The 15,973-nt window shown below is 43.8% G+C and overlaps 1 protein-coding gene across 1 annotated transcript; it reads right to left on the reverse strand.

Moving 5' to 3' along the window:
* Window positions 1-890: 890 nt before the first annotated feature.
* LOC147962873 (putative disease resistance RPP13-like protein 1) lies at window positions 891-14,215 on the reverse strand. Its single transcript, XM_087534342.1, has 6 exons — window positions 13,269-14,215; window positions 6,560-6,576; window positions 3,634-3,643; window positions 2,868-2,897; window positions 2,472-2,479; window positions 891-1,892 (listed from the first exon to the last, which is right to left on the reverse strand). The coding sequence occupies exons 1-6, from the start codon at window positions 14,188-14,190 to the stop codon at window positions 891-893; spliced, it is 1,989 nt and encodes a 662-aa protein (XP_087390468.1). The 5' UTR covers window positions 14,191-14,215.
* Window positions 14,216-15,973: the final 1,758 nt, after the last annotated feature.

The raw sequence follows: 15,973 nt of genomic DNA on the forward strand, positions 1-15,973 counted from the left end.
TTTCACATACGTAAATACAGTGGGACCCTCCAGAATAGCAAACTCCTGCCGAGTTCTTTCAATTTTTCTGGAACCTCATTTGTAACGATCTCCTTAGGCTTTTTCATGACTTTTATGAGGGCAAGATTAACATTTCAAGGCTTAACTATGGTGTAGTCACTTTGCTTGCTAAGGGGCAGGGGGCTGATAGGATTCAAATGTACTGCCCCATCTGTATGCTGAACGTGCCTTTTAAATTTTTTACAAAAGTTCTTAACAATAGAGCTATGAAAATTGTGGATAAAACAATTTCTAAAGCTCAATCTGCGTTTATAAAAGGGCGCTACATCCTGGACAATGTGCTTATGCTTCATGAAGCTATCCACTCTTTACATAGAAATAGATGTTCTGCTGTGCTTTTTAAGGTTGATTTCGAAAAAGCTTACGATAAAATTAATTGGAGTTTCATGCTTGATGTCCTAAAGATGAAAGGCTTCCCTGAACGTTTTGTCTAGTGGACAAAAGATGTCGTTAGTAATGGAAAGGTTGCCATCAATATTAATGATGTTATTGGCCCGTATTTTGTTACTAGGAAGGGTTTGAGGCAAGGGGAACCGTTTTCCCCCTTGCTTTTCAATTTGGATGCTGATGTTCTTGCTACCCTGGTGCAAAGGGCGCAATAACAAGGATTTATCAAGGGAGTGTTGCCTAGGTTGTATGCAGGAGGTCTAAATATTTTGCAATATGCGGACGATACTATTTTCTGTTTTGAAGATGACCTTGAGGGGGCTAGGAACCTCAAAATTATTCTATGTGTTTTTGAGCATTTGACCGGTCTGAAGATTAATTTTTTTAAAAGTGAAATATTCTGTTTCAGTAAAGCTTTGAAGAAACAAAGCTTAGTCAGACCACTAAATATACATGTGGGCTTGAAATATACTTAGTCTCCTCATATTTGTCAGACCACTAAACCCTCTAGGTACCATACATCCTCCAGGAAGTGAAAGTAACCTCAGCTGGCCAAGCTTCACAATGCTATCAGGAAGATTCACCAATTTTATACATCCAACAAGGACAAGGAATTGCAACAGTTTCATCTTGCCAATGTTCTCTGGAAGTATAGATATGTCGGCATTTACTAGTGCAAGATACCTCAGGTGCTTGAGCTGATACAATGATTCAACCAATACAGCCATATCTGCAGATTCTATATGCAGAGTCCGCAAACTAGAAAAGGTAACCAATGAATCACCAGGCATCATCTTAATCTGGACAGCTGAGATCAATGTTCTCACTGATTGCTGCGCGTGTAGAGATTTCCAATCAAGTTCACCTGATTGTGATCGGTTAGTTTCTATGGACAACCGAAGAAACTTTTGTGAACCAAGTTTACCAAGAATATCATTGTCTCCGTCTTGAGCTATGAGTGCTTCATCTTTAGTCATGTACTGAGCAAATGAGCGAACAACATCATGCATGTTGCAAACCCATAATTCAGCATACAATTTATCTGGCTCTATCATGCTCCTAGATACCAACTCCTTGTAGTAATTTCTTCCCAATTCTTCCAAATCACTAGAGTTTCCTTGAATAAATCCTTCGCTTATCCACATTGCCACGACTTTATCTATATTAAAAATTCTACTTTTAGGAAGAAAAGAATAGTATAAAAAGCACTGCTTCAGGTAAGAAGGCATATACTCATAGCTTAAGTATACTGTATGATTGAGATCATCGGGCAATTTAGTTGTTGACCATTTAGAATCATCCAAAACCTGCTGCCAGTCACGACGTAGCCCCCCACTTTCACGCAAGAGTCCTCCCATCACTTTCACAGCAATTGGTAAACAATCACATTTCTGTATAATTTCCAGTCTGATATCCTTTAGCGTATTGATGTGGTCTTCATCTATCTCACTTGAGCATGCCTGCAAACATACAGTACAAGGGACCGATACAGTTAATTAAGTACATACCAAGATCCTCTATGATGTGGTCCATTTATTAAAGTACAGGAAGTACATGCCAAGAACAAAGGTTATTAATCTATTTACTCATCTTTCTCCTACATACTGAAGATTTCTCCACATGTAACTTACATACTTTATGGCTAGAAGAATATACTTTAGTACCACTCTCTCATCACTGTTATAGGAAGTAACTCCAAATTTAGCAGAAAGCATATATTGTTTTATCATTTTCATATTTTATGGTAACGAGAAATTATGTTATCTCTCAAGTGTCTAAAATGCATAATTCTACGACAAACATTAATTAAATTTGTGTGCAGATGTTTTAGCCCAATTACTGCCAACTTATAGTCTAGTTCTTTTCTTGTTATATTATTTTGTTGTATTGGCAGGGGTTCACAGAAATTGTTATTTTTCTGTCTTAAAATAACTTTTCATTTATATTATATCCTATGACACCGTCAAGTAGCTGAGCACTTAGATCTTCATCTGAGATGTTGGAAAACAAGACTGGATATTCACAAAGGTTACTCACTACATAAATATATGACCCATGTCTCTTCACTGGTAAAAACGATACATATATAATTATCCAAATTTCTAATTATTTCTCAAGCTTGATTAAGCAAATCTAGGTGTATTTGAATGTTTCTCAATTAGTGTTGTGGCATGTTTCCTTGTTTAGCACCATGCTTTGTTGGCACTTGCAAAATACTCCCTCCGTCCCATAATGTAAGACGTTTTTTAACACTATTGTAATGTCAAAAGACGTCCTATATTATGGGACGGAGGGAGTAGGACATAGAAATCACTAAATTTGGGAGCATCCTAACATTTCTCGTAATTAACTACATAGTACTCTTAAAGTCTTAATAAGTAGATGAAGATAACGAAAGAGATTAGAGTTTAGTTAAGAACGGACCTGCTTCTTGAGCAATGACCAAGCATCTACATGGTGGTACGTGTTGGGGAACGTAGCATAAATTCAAAATTTTCCTACGTGTCACCAAGATCTATCTATGGAGAGACCAGCAACGAGGGGAAGGAGAGTGCATCTACATACCCTTGTAGATCGCTAAGCGGAAGCGTTCAAGTGAACGGGGTTGATGGAGTCGTACTCGTCGTGATTCAAATCACCGATGACCAAGTGCCGAACGCACGGCACCTCCGCGTTCAACACACGTACAGCCCGACGACGTCTCCCACGCCTTGATCCAGCAAGGAGAGAGGGAGAGGTTGAGGAAGACTCCATCCAACAGCAGCACAACGGTATGGTGGTGATGGAGGAGCGTGGCTATCCTGCAGGGCTTCGCCAAGCACCACAGAAGAGGAGGGAGAGAGAGATGCAGGGCTGCACCAACGAGAGATCGAATCGCGTGTGTTATGGGCAGCCTTATGCCTCATATATATAGGGAAGGGGAGGGGCTGCGCCCCCTCTAGGGTTCCCACCCCCTAGGGGGGCGGCAGCCCTAGATGGGGATCAAGGATGGCGGCCAAGAGGGGGAGAGGAGAGGGAGGCGCACCAATATGGGCCTTAAGGCCCATATCCCTTAGGGTTTGCCCCCTTTCCACCTCTTAGGCGCCATGGGCCCTTGTGGGAGGCGCACCAGCCCACTAAGGGGCTGGTCCCTCACCACTCTTAGCCCACGCAAGCCTCCGAGGTTGGTGGCCCCACTTGGTGGACCCCCGGGACCCTCCCGGTGGTCCCGGTACGTTACCGATAAACCCCGAAACTCTTCCGGTGACCAAAACAGGACTTCCCATATATAAATCTTTACCTCCGGACCATTCCGGAACTCCTCGTGACGTCCAGGATCTCATCCGGGACTCCGAACAACATTCGGTAACCACATACAAACTTCCTTTACAACCCTAGCGTCATCGAACCTTAAGTGTGTAGACCCTACGGGTTCGGGAGACAAGCAGACATGACCGAGACATTCTCCGGTCAATAACCAACAGCGAGATCTGGATACCCATGTTGGCTCCCACATGTTCCACGATGATCTCATCGGATGAACCACGATGTCAAGGACTTAATCAATCCCGTATTCAATTCCCTTTGTCTAGCGGTACGATACTTGCCCGAGATTCGATCGTCGGTATCCCGATACCTTGTTCAATCTCGTTACCGGCAAGTCTCTTTTACTCGTTCCATAACACATCATCCCGTGATCAACTCCTTGATCACATTGTGCACATTATGATGATGTCCTACCGAGTGGGCCCAGAGATACCTCTCCGCTTACACGGAGTGACAAATCCCAGTCTCGATTCGTGCCAACCCAACAGACACTTTCGGAGATACCTGTAGTGCACCTTTATAGTCACCCAGTTACGTTGTGACGTTTGGTACACCCAAAGCATTCCTACGGTATCCGGGAGTTGCACAATCTCATGGTCTAAGGAAATGATACTTGACATTACAAAAGCTTTAGCATACGAACTACATGATCTTTGTGCTAGGCTTAGGATTGGGTCTTGTCCATCACATCATTCTCCTAATGATGTGATCCCGTTATCAATGACATCCAATGTCCATGGTCAGGAAACCGTAACCATCTATTGATCAACGAGCTAGTCAACTAGAGGCTTACTAGGGACATGGTGTTGTCTATGTATCCACACATGTATCTGAGTTTCCTATCAATACAATTATAGCATGGATAATAAACGATTATCATGAACAAGGAAATATAATAATAATCAATTTATTATTGCCTCTAGGGCATATTTCCAACAGTCTCCCACTTGCACTAGAGTCAACAATCTAGTTCACATCGCCATGTGATTAACACTCACAGGTCACATCGCCATGTTACTAACACCCAAAGAGTTCTGGGTTTGATCATGTTGCTTGTGAGAGAGGTTTTAGTCAACGGGTCTGAACCTTTCAGATCCGTGTGTGCTTCACAAATCTCTATCTCATCTCCTAGATGTTGGAAATATGCCCTAGAGGCAATAATAAATTAGTTATTATTATATTTCCTTGTTCATGATAATCGTTTATTATCCATGCTATAATTGTATTGATAGGAAACTCAGATACATGTGTGGATACATAGACAACACCATGTCCCTAGTAAGCCTCTAGTTGACTAGCTCGTTGATCAATAGATGGTCACGGTTCCCTGACCATGGACATTGGATGTCGTTGATAACGGGATCACATCATTAGGAGAATGATGTGATGGACAAGACCCAATCCTAAGCCTAGCACAAGATCATATAGTTCGTATGCTAAAGCTTTTCTAATGTCAAGTATCATTTCCTTAGACCATGAGATTGTGCAACTCCCGGATACCGTAGGAATGCTTTGGGTGTACCAAACGTCACAACGTAACTGGGTGGCTATAAAGGTACACTATGGGTATCTCCGAAAGTGTCTGTTGGGTTGGCACGAATCGAGACTGGGATTTGTCACTCCGTGTAAACGGAGAGGTATCTCTGGGCCCACTCGGTAGGACATCATCATAATGTGCACAATGTGACCAAGGAGTTGATCACGGGATGATGTGTTACGGAACGAGTAAAGAGACTTGCCGGTAACGAGATTGAACAAAGTATATGATACCGACGATCGAATCTCGGGCAAGTATCGTACCGCTAGACAAAGGGAATTGTATACGGGATTGATTAAGTCCTTGACATCGTGGTTCATCCGATGAGATCATCGTGGAACATGTGGGAGCCAACATGGGTATCCAGATCCCGCTGTTGGTTATTGACCGGAGAACGTCTCGGTCATGTCTGCATGTCTCCCGAACCCGTAGGGTCTACACACTTAAGGTTCGATGACGCTAGGGTTATAAAGGAAGTTAGTATGTGGTTACCGAATGTTGTTCGAAGTCCCGGATGAGATCCCGGACGTCACGAGGAGTTCCGTAATGGTCCGGAGGTAAAGATTTATATATGGGAAGTCCTGTTTGGTCACCGGAAGAGTTTCGGGGTTTATCGGTAACGTACCGGGACCACCGGGAGGGTCCCGGGGGTCCACCAAGTGGGGCCACCAACCCCAGAAGGTTGCGTGGGCCAAGAGTGGTGAGGGACCAGCCCCTTAGTGGGCTGGTGCGCCTCCCACAAGGCCCAAGGGCAGCTAGGAGAAAAAAAAGGGGAAACCCTAGGCTTAGATGGGCCTTAAGGCCCACCCTAGGGGCGCCACCCCTTCTCCCCTCTTGGCCGCCACTTCCTTGCCCATCTAGGGCTGCCGCCCCCCCCTAGGGGTGGGAACCCTAGAGGGGGCGCAGCCCCTCCCCTTCCCTATATAAATAGAGGCCTAGGGCTGCCCCAAAACATAGGTGATTCCATCTCTCGTTGGTGCAGCCCTGCATATCTCTCTCTCCCTCCTCTTCTGTGGTGCTTGGCGAAGCCCTGCAGGATTGCCACGCTCCTCCACCACCACCACGCCGCTGTGCTGCTGCTGGATGGAGTCTTCCTCAACCTCTCCCTCTCCTCCTTGCTGGATCAAGGCTTGGGAGACGTCGTCGGGCTGTACGTGTGTTGAACGCGGAGGTGCCGTGCGTTCGGCACTTGGTCATCGGTGATTTGAATCACGACAAGTACGACTCCATCAACCCCGTTCACTTGAACGCTTCCGCTTAGCGATCTACAAGGGTATGTAGATGCACTCTCCTTCCCCTCATTGCTAGTCTCTCCATAGATAGATCTTGGTGATTCGTAGGAAATTTTTTGAATTTCTGCTACGTTCCCCAACACTAGATGCAGCTACCATGTTCTATTTGGAGCTATTCCAAATAACTGTTCTACTATATGAATCCAGTTTACTACTCAGAATAATCTGGATTAGTGTCAAAGTTTGCATCGGCGTAACCCTTTACGACGAACTCTTTTACCACCTCCATAATCGAGAAAATTCCTTAGTCCACTAGTTACTAAGGATAACTTTGACCACTGTCCTATGATCCGTTCTTGGATCACTCTTGTACCCCTTGACTGACTCATGGCAAGGCACACTTCAGGTGCGGTACACAGCACAGCATACTGTAGAGCCTATGTCTTAAGCATAGGGGACGACCTTCGTCCTATCTCTCTATTCTGCCGTGGTCGAGCTTTAAGTCTTAACTTCATACCTTACAACTCAGGCAAGAACTCCTTCTTTGACTGATCCATCTTGAACACCTTCAAGATCATGTCAAGGTATGTGCTCATTTGAAAGTACCATTAAGCGTTTTGATCTATCCTTATGGATCTTGATGCTCAATGTTCAAGTAGCTTAATCCAGGCTTTCCATTGAAAAACACTTTCCAAATAACCCTATATGCTTTCCAGAAATTCTACGTCATTTCCGATCAACAATATGTTAAAACATATACTCATCGGAAATTCTATAGTGCTCCCACTCACTTCTTTGGAAATACAAGTTTCTCATAAACTTTGTATAAACCCAAAATCTTTGATCATCTCATCAAAGCGCACATTCCAACTCCGAGATGCTCACTCCAGTCCTTAGAAGGATTTCTGGAGCTTTGCATACTTATTAGTATCTTTTAGGATTGACAAAACCTTCCGGTTGTATCACATACAACCTTTCGTCGAGGAAACAATGTTTTGACATCCTATCTGCAAGATTTCATAAACAATGCAGTAATCGCTAATATAATTCCAACAGACTCTTAGCACCGCTACAAGTGAGAAAGTCTCATCGTAATCAACTCCTTGAACTTGTCGGAAAACATCTTAACGACAAGTCAAGCTTTCTTAATGGTGATATTTACCATCATTGTCCGTCTTCCTTTTAAAATCCATCTGTACTCAACAGCCTTACGACCATCAAGTAGTTCTTCCAAAGTCTACACTTTGTTTTCATACATGGATCCTCTCTCGGATTATATGGCCTCAAGCCATTTATCGGAATCCAGGCCCACCATCGCTTCTCCATAGCTCGTAGGTTCATTGTTGTCTAGCAACATGACTTCCAAGACAGGATTACGTACCACTCTGAAGTAGTACGCATCCTTGTCATCCCACGAGGTTTGGGAGTGACTTGATCCGAAGTCTCATGATCAATATCATAAGCTTCCACTTCAATTGGTGTAGGTTCCACAGGAACAACTCTTTGTGCCCTGCTATACACTAGTTGAAGTGACGGTTCAATAACCTCATCAAGTCTCCACCATCCTCCCACTCAATTCTTTCGAGAGAAACTTTTCCTCGAGAAAGGACCCGATTCTAGAAACAATCCCTTATTGCTTTCGGATCTGAGACAGGAGGTATACCCAACTGTTTTGGGTGTCCTATGAAGATGCATTTATCCGCTTTGGGTTCGAGCTTATCAGCCTGAAACTTTTCACATAAGCGTCGCAGCCCCAAACTTTTAAGAAATGACAGCTTAGGTTTCTCTAAACCATAGTTCATACGGTGTCATCTCATCGGAATTACGTGGTGCCCTATTTAAAGTGAATGTGGTTGTCTTTAATGCCTAACCCATAAACTATTGTGGTAATTCGATAAGAGACATCATGGTATGCATCATATCCAATAGGGTGCAGTTATGATGTTCGGACACACCATCACACTATGGTGTTCCAGGCTGTATTAGTTGTGAAACAATTTCCACAATGTCTTAATTTTGTGCCAAACTCGTAATTCAGATATTCATCTCTATGATCATATCATAGATCTTTTATCCTCTTGTCACGACGATCTTTCAACTTCACACTGAAATTACCTGAACCTTTCAATAATTCAGACTCGTGATTCATCAAGTAAATGTACTCAACATCTACTCAAATCATCTGTAAAGAAAGAACATAACGATATCCACTACATGCCTCAGCACTCATTGGACTGCACACATCAAAATGTATTACTTCCAACAATTTGCTTTCTAGTTCCATTTTACTGAAACCGAGGCTTTCAGTCATCTTGCCCATGTGGTATGATTTGCATGCCTCAAGTGATTCAAAATCAAGTGAGTCCAAACGGTCCATTTGCATGGAGTTTCTTCATGCATACACACCAATAGACATGGTTCGCATGTCTCAAACTTTTCAAAAATGAGTGAGTCCAAAGATCCATCAACATGGAGCTTCTTCATGCGTTTTATACCGATATGACTTACGTGGCTGTGCCACAAGTAGGTGGTACTATCATTACTATCTTTTGGCATGAACATGTTTATCACTATGATCGAGATTCAATAAACCATTCATTTTAGGTGTAAGACCATTGAAGGTATTATTCAAATAAACAGAGTAACCATTATTCTCCTTAAATGAATAACCGTATTGCGATAGACATAATCCAATCATGTCTATGCTCAACACAAACACCAATCTCGATGGTAGAAGGAGCGTACGATATTTGATTATATCAACATTGGAAACACTTCCAACACATATCATCAGCTCACCTTTAGCTAGTCTCCGTTTATTCCGTAGCTTTTATTTCGAGTTACTAACACTTAGCAACCGAACCGGTATCTAATACCCTGGTGCTACTAGGAGTACTAGTAAAGTACACATCAACACAATGTATATCCAATATACTTCTATCGACCTTGCCAGCCTTCTAATCTACCAAGTATCTAGGGTAATTCTGCTCCGGTGGTTGTTCCCCTTATTACAGAAGCACTTAGTCTCGGGTTTGGGTTCAACCTTGGGTTTCTTCACTAGAGCAGTAGCTGATTTGCCGTTTCATGAAGTATCCCTTCTTGTCCTTGCCCTTCTTAAAACTAGTGGTTTCACTAACCATCAACAATTGATGCTCCTTCTTGATTTCTACTTTCGCGGTGTCAAACATCGCGAGTATTTCAAGGATCATCATATATGTCCCTGATATATTATAGTTCATCACGAAGCTCTAGCAGCTTGGTGGTAATGACTTCGGAGAAACATCACTATCTCATCTGGAAGATCAACTCCCACTCGATTCAAGCGATTGTTGTACTCAGACAATCTGAGCACAAACTCAACAATTGAGCTTTTCTCCTTAGTTTGCAGGCTAAGAAAATCGTCGGAGGTCTTATACCTCTTGACGTGGGCACGAGTCTGAAATCCCAATTTCAGCCCTCGAAACATCTCATATGTTTCGCGACGTTTCAAAAACGTCTTCGGTGCCTCAATTCTAAACCGTTTAACTGAACTATCACGTAGTTATCAAAATGTGTATGTCAGATGTTCGCAACATCCATAGACGACGTTCGAGGTTCAGCACACTAAGCGGTGCATTAAGGACATAAGCCTTCTATGAAGCAATGAGGACAATCCTCAGTTTACGAACCTAGTCCGCACAATTGCTACTATTAACTTTCAACTAATTTTTCTCTAGGAACATATCTAAACAGTAGAACTAAAGCGCGAGTTACGACATAATTTGCAAAATCCTTTTGACTATGTTCAGGATAATTAAGTTCATCTTATGAACTCCCACTCAGATAGACATCCCTCTAGTCATCTAAGTGATTACATGATCCGAGTCAACTAGGCCGTGTCCGATCATCACGTGAGACGGACTAGTCAACATCGGTGAACATCTTCATGTTGATCGTATCTTCTATACGACTCATGCTCGACCTTTCGGTCTTCTGTGTTCCGAGGCCATGTCTGTACATGCTAGGCTCGTCAAGTTAACCCTAAGTGTTTCGCGTGTGTAAATCTGTCTTACACCCGTTGTATGTGAACATCTAACACCCGATCATCACGTGGTGCTTCGAAACACGAACTGTCGCAACGGTGCACAGTTAGGGGAGAACACTTCTTGAAATTGTTGTAAGGGATCATCTTATTTACTACCGTCGTTCTAAGCAAATAAGATGTATAAACATGATAAACATCACATGCAATCAAATAGTGACATGATATGGCCATCATCACTTTGCTCCTCTAGATCTCCATCTTCGGGGCTCCATGATCATCATCGTCACCGGCATGACACCATGATCTCCATCATCATGATCTCCATCATCGTGTCTTCATGAAGTTGTCACGTCATCTATTACTTCTACTACTATGGCTAACGCTTTAGCAATAAAGTAAAGTAATTACATGACGTTTATACTGACTCGCAGGTCATAAATAAATAAAGACAACTCCTATGGCTCCTGCCGGTTGTCATACTCATCGACATGCAAGTCGTGATTCCTATTACAAGAACATGATCAATCTCATACATCACATATATCATTCATCACATCCTTTGGCCATATCACATCATATAGCATACCCTGCAAAAACAAGTTAGACGTCCTCTAATTGTTGTTTGCATGTTTTACGTGGCTACTATGGGTTTCTAGCAAGAACGTTTCTTACCTACGCACAGACCACAACGTGATATGCCAATTGCTATTTACCCTTCATAAGGACCCTTTTCATCGAATCCGATCCGACTAAAGTAGGAGAGACAGACACCCGCTAGCCACCTTATGCAACTAGTGCATGTCAGTCGGTGGAACCTGTCTCACGTAAGAGTACGTGTAAGGTCGTCCGGGCCGCTTCATCCCACGATGCCGTCGAATCAAGATAAGACTAGTAACGGCAAGCATATTGAACAAAATCAACGCCCACAACTACTTTGTGTTCTACTCGTGCATAGAATCTATGCAATAGACCTAGCTCTGATACCACTATTGGGGAACGTAGCATAAATTCAAAATTTTCCTACGTGTCACCAAGATCTATCTATGGAGAGACCAGCAATGAGGGAAAGGAGAGTGCATCTACATACCCTTGTAGATCGCTAAGCGGAAGTATTCAAGTGAACGGGGTTGATGGAGTCGTACTCGTCGTGATTCAAATCACCGATGACCAAGTGCCGAACGCACGGCACCTCCGCGTTCAACACACGTACAGCCCGACGACGTCTCCCACGCCTTGATCCAGCAAGGAGAGAGGGAGAGGTTGAGGAAGACTCCATCCAACAGCAGCACAACGGTGTGGTGGTGATGGAGGAGCGTGGCTATCCTGCAGGGCTTCGCCAAGCACCACAGAAGAGGAGGGAGAGAGAGATGCAGGGCTGCACCAACGAGAGATCGAATCGCGTGTGTTATGGGCAGCCCTATGCCTCATATATATAGGGAAGGGGAGGGGCTGCGCCCCCTCTAGGGCTCCCACCCCCTAGGGGGGCGGCAGCCCTAGATGGGGATCAAGGATGGCGGCCAAGAGTGGGAAAGGAGAGGGAGGCGCACCAATATGGGCCTTAAGGCCCATATCCCTTAGGGTTTGCCCCCTTTCCACCTCTTAGGCGCCATGGGCCCTTGTGGGAGGCGCACCAGCCCACTAAGGGGCTGGTCCCTCACCACTCTTAGCCCACGCAAGCCTCCGAGGTTGGTGGCCCCACTTGGTGGACCCCCGGGACCCTCCCGGTGGTCCCGGTACGTTACCGATAAACCCCGAAACTCTTCCGGTGACCAAAACAGGACTTCCCATATATAAATCTTTACCTCCGGACCATTCCGGAACTCCTCGTGACGTCCAGGATCTCATCCGGGACTCCGAACAACATTCGGTAACCACATACAAACTTCCTTTACAACCCTAGCGTCATCGAACCTTAAGTGTGTAGACCCTACGGGTTCGGGAGACAAGCAGACATGACCGAGACATTCTCCGGTCAATAACCAACAGCGAGATCTGGATACCCATGTTGGCTCCCACATGTTCCACGATGATCTCATCGGATGAACCACGATGTCAAGGATACTTGCCCGAGATTCGATCGTCGGTATCCCGATACCTTGTTCAATCTCGTTACCGGCAAGTCTCTTTTACTCGTTCCGTAACACATCATCCCATGATCAACTCCTTGATCACATTGTGCACATTATGATGATGTCCTACCGAGTGGGCCCAGAGATACCTCTCCGCTTACACGGAGTGACAAATCCCAGTCTCGATTCGTGCCAACCCAACAGACACTTTCGGAGATACCTGTAGTGCACCTTTATAGTCACCCAGTTACGTTGTGACGTTTGGTACACCCAAAGCATTCCTACGGTATCCGGGAGTTGCACAATCTCATGGTCTAAGGAAATGATACTTGACATTAGAAAAGCTTTAGCATACGAACTACACGATCTTTGTGCTAGGCTTAGGATTGGGTCTTGTCCATCACATCATTCTCCTAATGATGTGATCCCGTTATCAATGACATCCAATGTCCATGGTCAGGAAACCGTAACCATCTATTGATCAACGAGCTAGTCAACTAGAGGCTTACTAGGGACATGGTGTTGTCTATGTATCCACACATGTATCTGAGTTTCCTATCAATACAATTATAGCATGGATAATAAACGATTATCATGAACAAGGAAATATAATAATAATCAATTTATTATTGCCTCTAGGGCATATTTCCAACAGTACGGCCACATAGCTTTCACCCCTCGGGCAACACCTTCATCTCTGGTAGTGACGAGGACTCTGCTGCCTGAAGCAGCAGCATTGTCTAAGGGTATTTTCAGCACGTCATCCCATGCTCTATGGTTCCACACATCATCCATTACCAGAAAGGTCTTGTGGTCGATCAATGTGTTCTTGAGGGTTTCATGAAGGCTGGTCTTTGAACTTTCAGGTGGTTGGGCACCTCCTCCGGCTTCGATGATGACCCTTCTCAGCAGATCAACGTCACTGAAGTTTTGGTTGACACTCAACCATATCTTTTTGCTGAATTCACCTTGGATTGTGTTGTCATTGAAGACCTTCTGGGCAAGGGTGGTCTTGCCGATCCCACCAACACCTACGATAGAGACCACCTTGATGCCATTGTTGACATCCTTTCCCTTCTGCATGATTTGGGCTACCAGTGCTCTTGTGTCTTCTTCAATCTTGTCCCCAACAATAGCCGACCGGTCAAAGTCCCCTACCGTCTCCCGGCTAGGATTGCCATGACGAGATGCATGGGCATTGCTGCTATGACAATCCTCATATGACCCAAGATTGATGAAGTTGAAAGCGGCGCTGTGCTGCTTGATGGAATCAAGCCTCTGGTTGAGCGCCTTGATGCGGGTGCCGATCTCCCGAGCATGGAAGGGATTCCGCATACAGAAAAGCAAGGGGTTGCAACACCCTGCTTCTGCAGAGGATGGCCCACGCTTCTCCATGGCCTTGAGCTGGCAGAGGTCGAGGATGTCAGCAGCTTCATACATGGCACGCTTGAGCTGAGCCACCCAGACCTGGACGGTCTCGTCGGTGATGTTTCTCCTATCGGCGTCGGCGAGGAAGTTCTTGAGGTCCTGAAGCCTGTCACCCAACTTGTGGATCTCGCCGGAGACGCCCAGCATCGTTCCGAGCTCATACTGTACGACCTGTTTGAGGTAGTCCCCGATGAAGGATGCAAAAGCATCCAGCACCATCGCCATTGGTCAACTTGCTGGTCTTTTTTTCTGTTATGACAGTTGAGGAAAATTTTAACTAAAATAGTAGAAGCCAGAGACAAGGAAACAGAACATGAACACTAGCTCTAAAGACAAGGTACACAAGAAGCTTAACTAGGTAGGTGGGACAAATTAAACTTGAACTAGACCACCAGCCTTGGCTTTGAGATGGATGGGATGCACGGCGGTCGGCGGACGACGGCGGTGACAAATGACAGCACACGGCAGCGGAGGTGTTTGGAAGTAGTATGTGGCTGCTGGTGGGGGAGAAGCGGAGGGTAAAGTAAAGCATCCCAATTTCCATCCCCACAGGTGGAGAGCAGCAAAGCAAAGCATCACATTCCCTTCCCGTCGGTGAAGCAAGCAAAGCAGCCGAGCAGGGGATTGAATTGGATCTGAGCTCAACTTTGCCTAATTGCCTGGACTGGATGCCACCGCAAGATAAGGCCTTTTCACTCGCGCGCACGCCAAATGCTTGCTTGCTTGTCGGCGGCGGCTACTTCCTTCCGGGAATGTAGCAAATGCCAAATCTCACTTATTGCCGGTAGTGGTTAGCCATCGCCAATGTATGTGAGCTGCAACCTAGTAGCAAGGGTGGGGGTGGTTCTTTCTCCCTCCTGGATGACAGGTTTTTTTTCTTCTGAACCCCGTTTTAGTGTATTTTGTTCTGTTTATAACATTTTCACCTTTTCATATTTGATACTTATATTTTATCATTTTTTTCATAAACTTATTTCCTTTTCAAAAAGTTTATATTTTTTCGTAAAAAATGAGTGAACCCTTTTGTACATGATACTAATTTTTTAAAATCATGTGATTAAGTTTTAAATGCCTGGAATTTTTCCAGTGATATGCACATTTTTGATGTCATTATTTGCTTTCAAAAAACTGCACATACATAATATGTAAATTTCATGGACATCTTTATACCGGTCAAATTCTTTTAAATTTCATGGAAATGTGGTTTTGAATGGTACGGACATTTTTCTAAAAATGTATGAGTATAATTTATAAAACTACAGAAACTACCAGAAGACCAACTTTGGAAAAGCAGGGGAAAAAACACACACACAACCAACCTCGCTCATGAACGCCTGGACTATATCTTGCTTCACGCGAGTGTTTCTTCATTGTCACTGAGGGGGGGTTAGTCTTTTTTCCCTGTTCACTAGTATTTTCGATCAAGTTCATTCGTTGCGCTTCCCTCTCTGGTTTCGCTGTTGGGCCAACCCAGTTTAGTCTTTCTTTTTTTACAGGCTTCCTTTGTTTCCTCGCTAGTTTCTCCAAATTTATAGTTTTTATTTGCTTGTAAACGTTTTTCTTCATTTTTTTTCTTGCTTTCCACTTTTTCTTGGGTTTTCTTCGTTTCTTTCTTGCTTTTCACTGGTTTTTTTTATTTCTCTTTTCTTCCATTTCCTCATTTTTCTACAATTATATTTATTTCTTTCTAGTTTTTCTTCTGATTTCTTTTTTGCTTCTCAGTTTTTCACTGTACCATATTTTTACTTTGGTGTCTTTGGTTTTTCCTTTTGGTTGTTTTCTTTCTTTTTGTTCTTTTTATTGGTTCTTCATTTCTTAGTTTTATGTTGACTTCACCGGTTTAGTTATCTATTTTCACTATATTTCATGCTTCCACACTTGTTTCTTTGATTTCCTTTATTTATTTTTTGGGCTAAATTGTTTTGTTCAT

Source organism: Triticum urartu, chromosome 7A, assembly GCF_056163025.1.
Source record: "Triticum urartu cultivar PI428250 chromosome 7A, HENAU_Tu73, whole genome shotgun sequence".
NCBI lineage: Eukaryota > Viridiplantae > Streptophyta > Magnoliopsida > Poales > Poaceae > Triticum > Triticum urartu.

Bases quoted from the DNA above. Each gene is read 5' to 3' on its own strand.
- LOC147962873 (XM_087534342.1), bottom strand. From the start codon at position 14,190: ATGCTGGGCGTCTCCGGCGAGATCCACAAGTTGGGTGACAGGCTTCAG.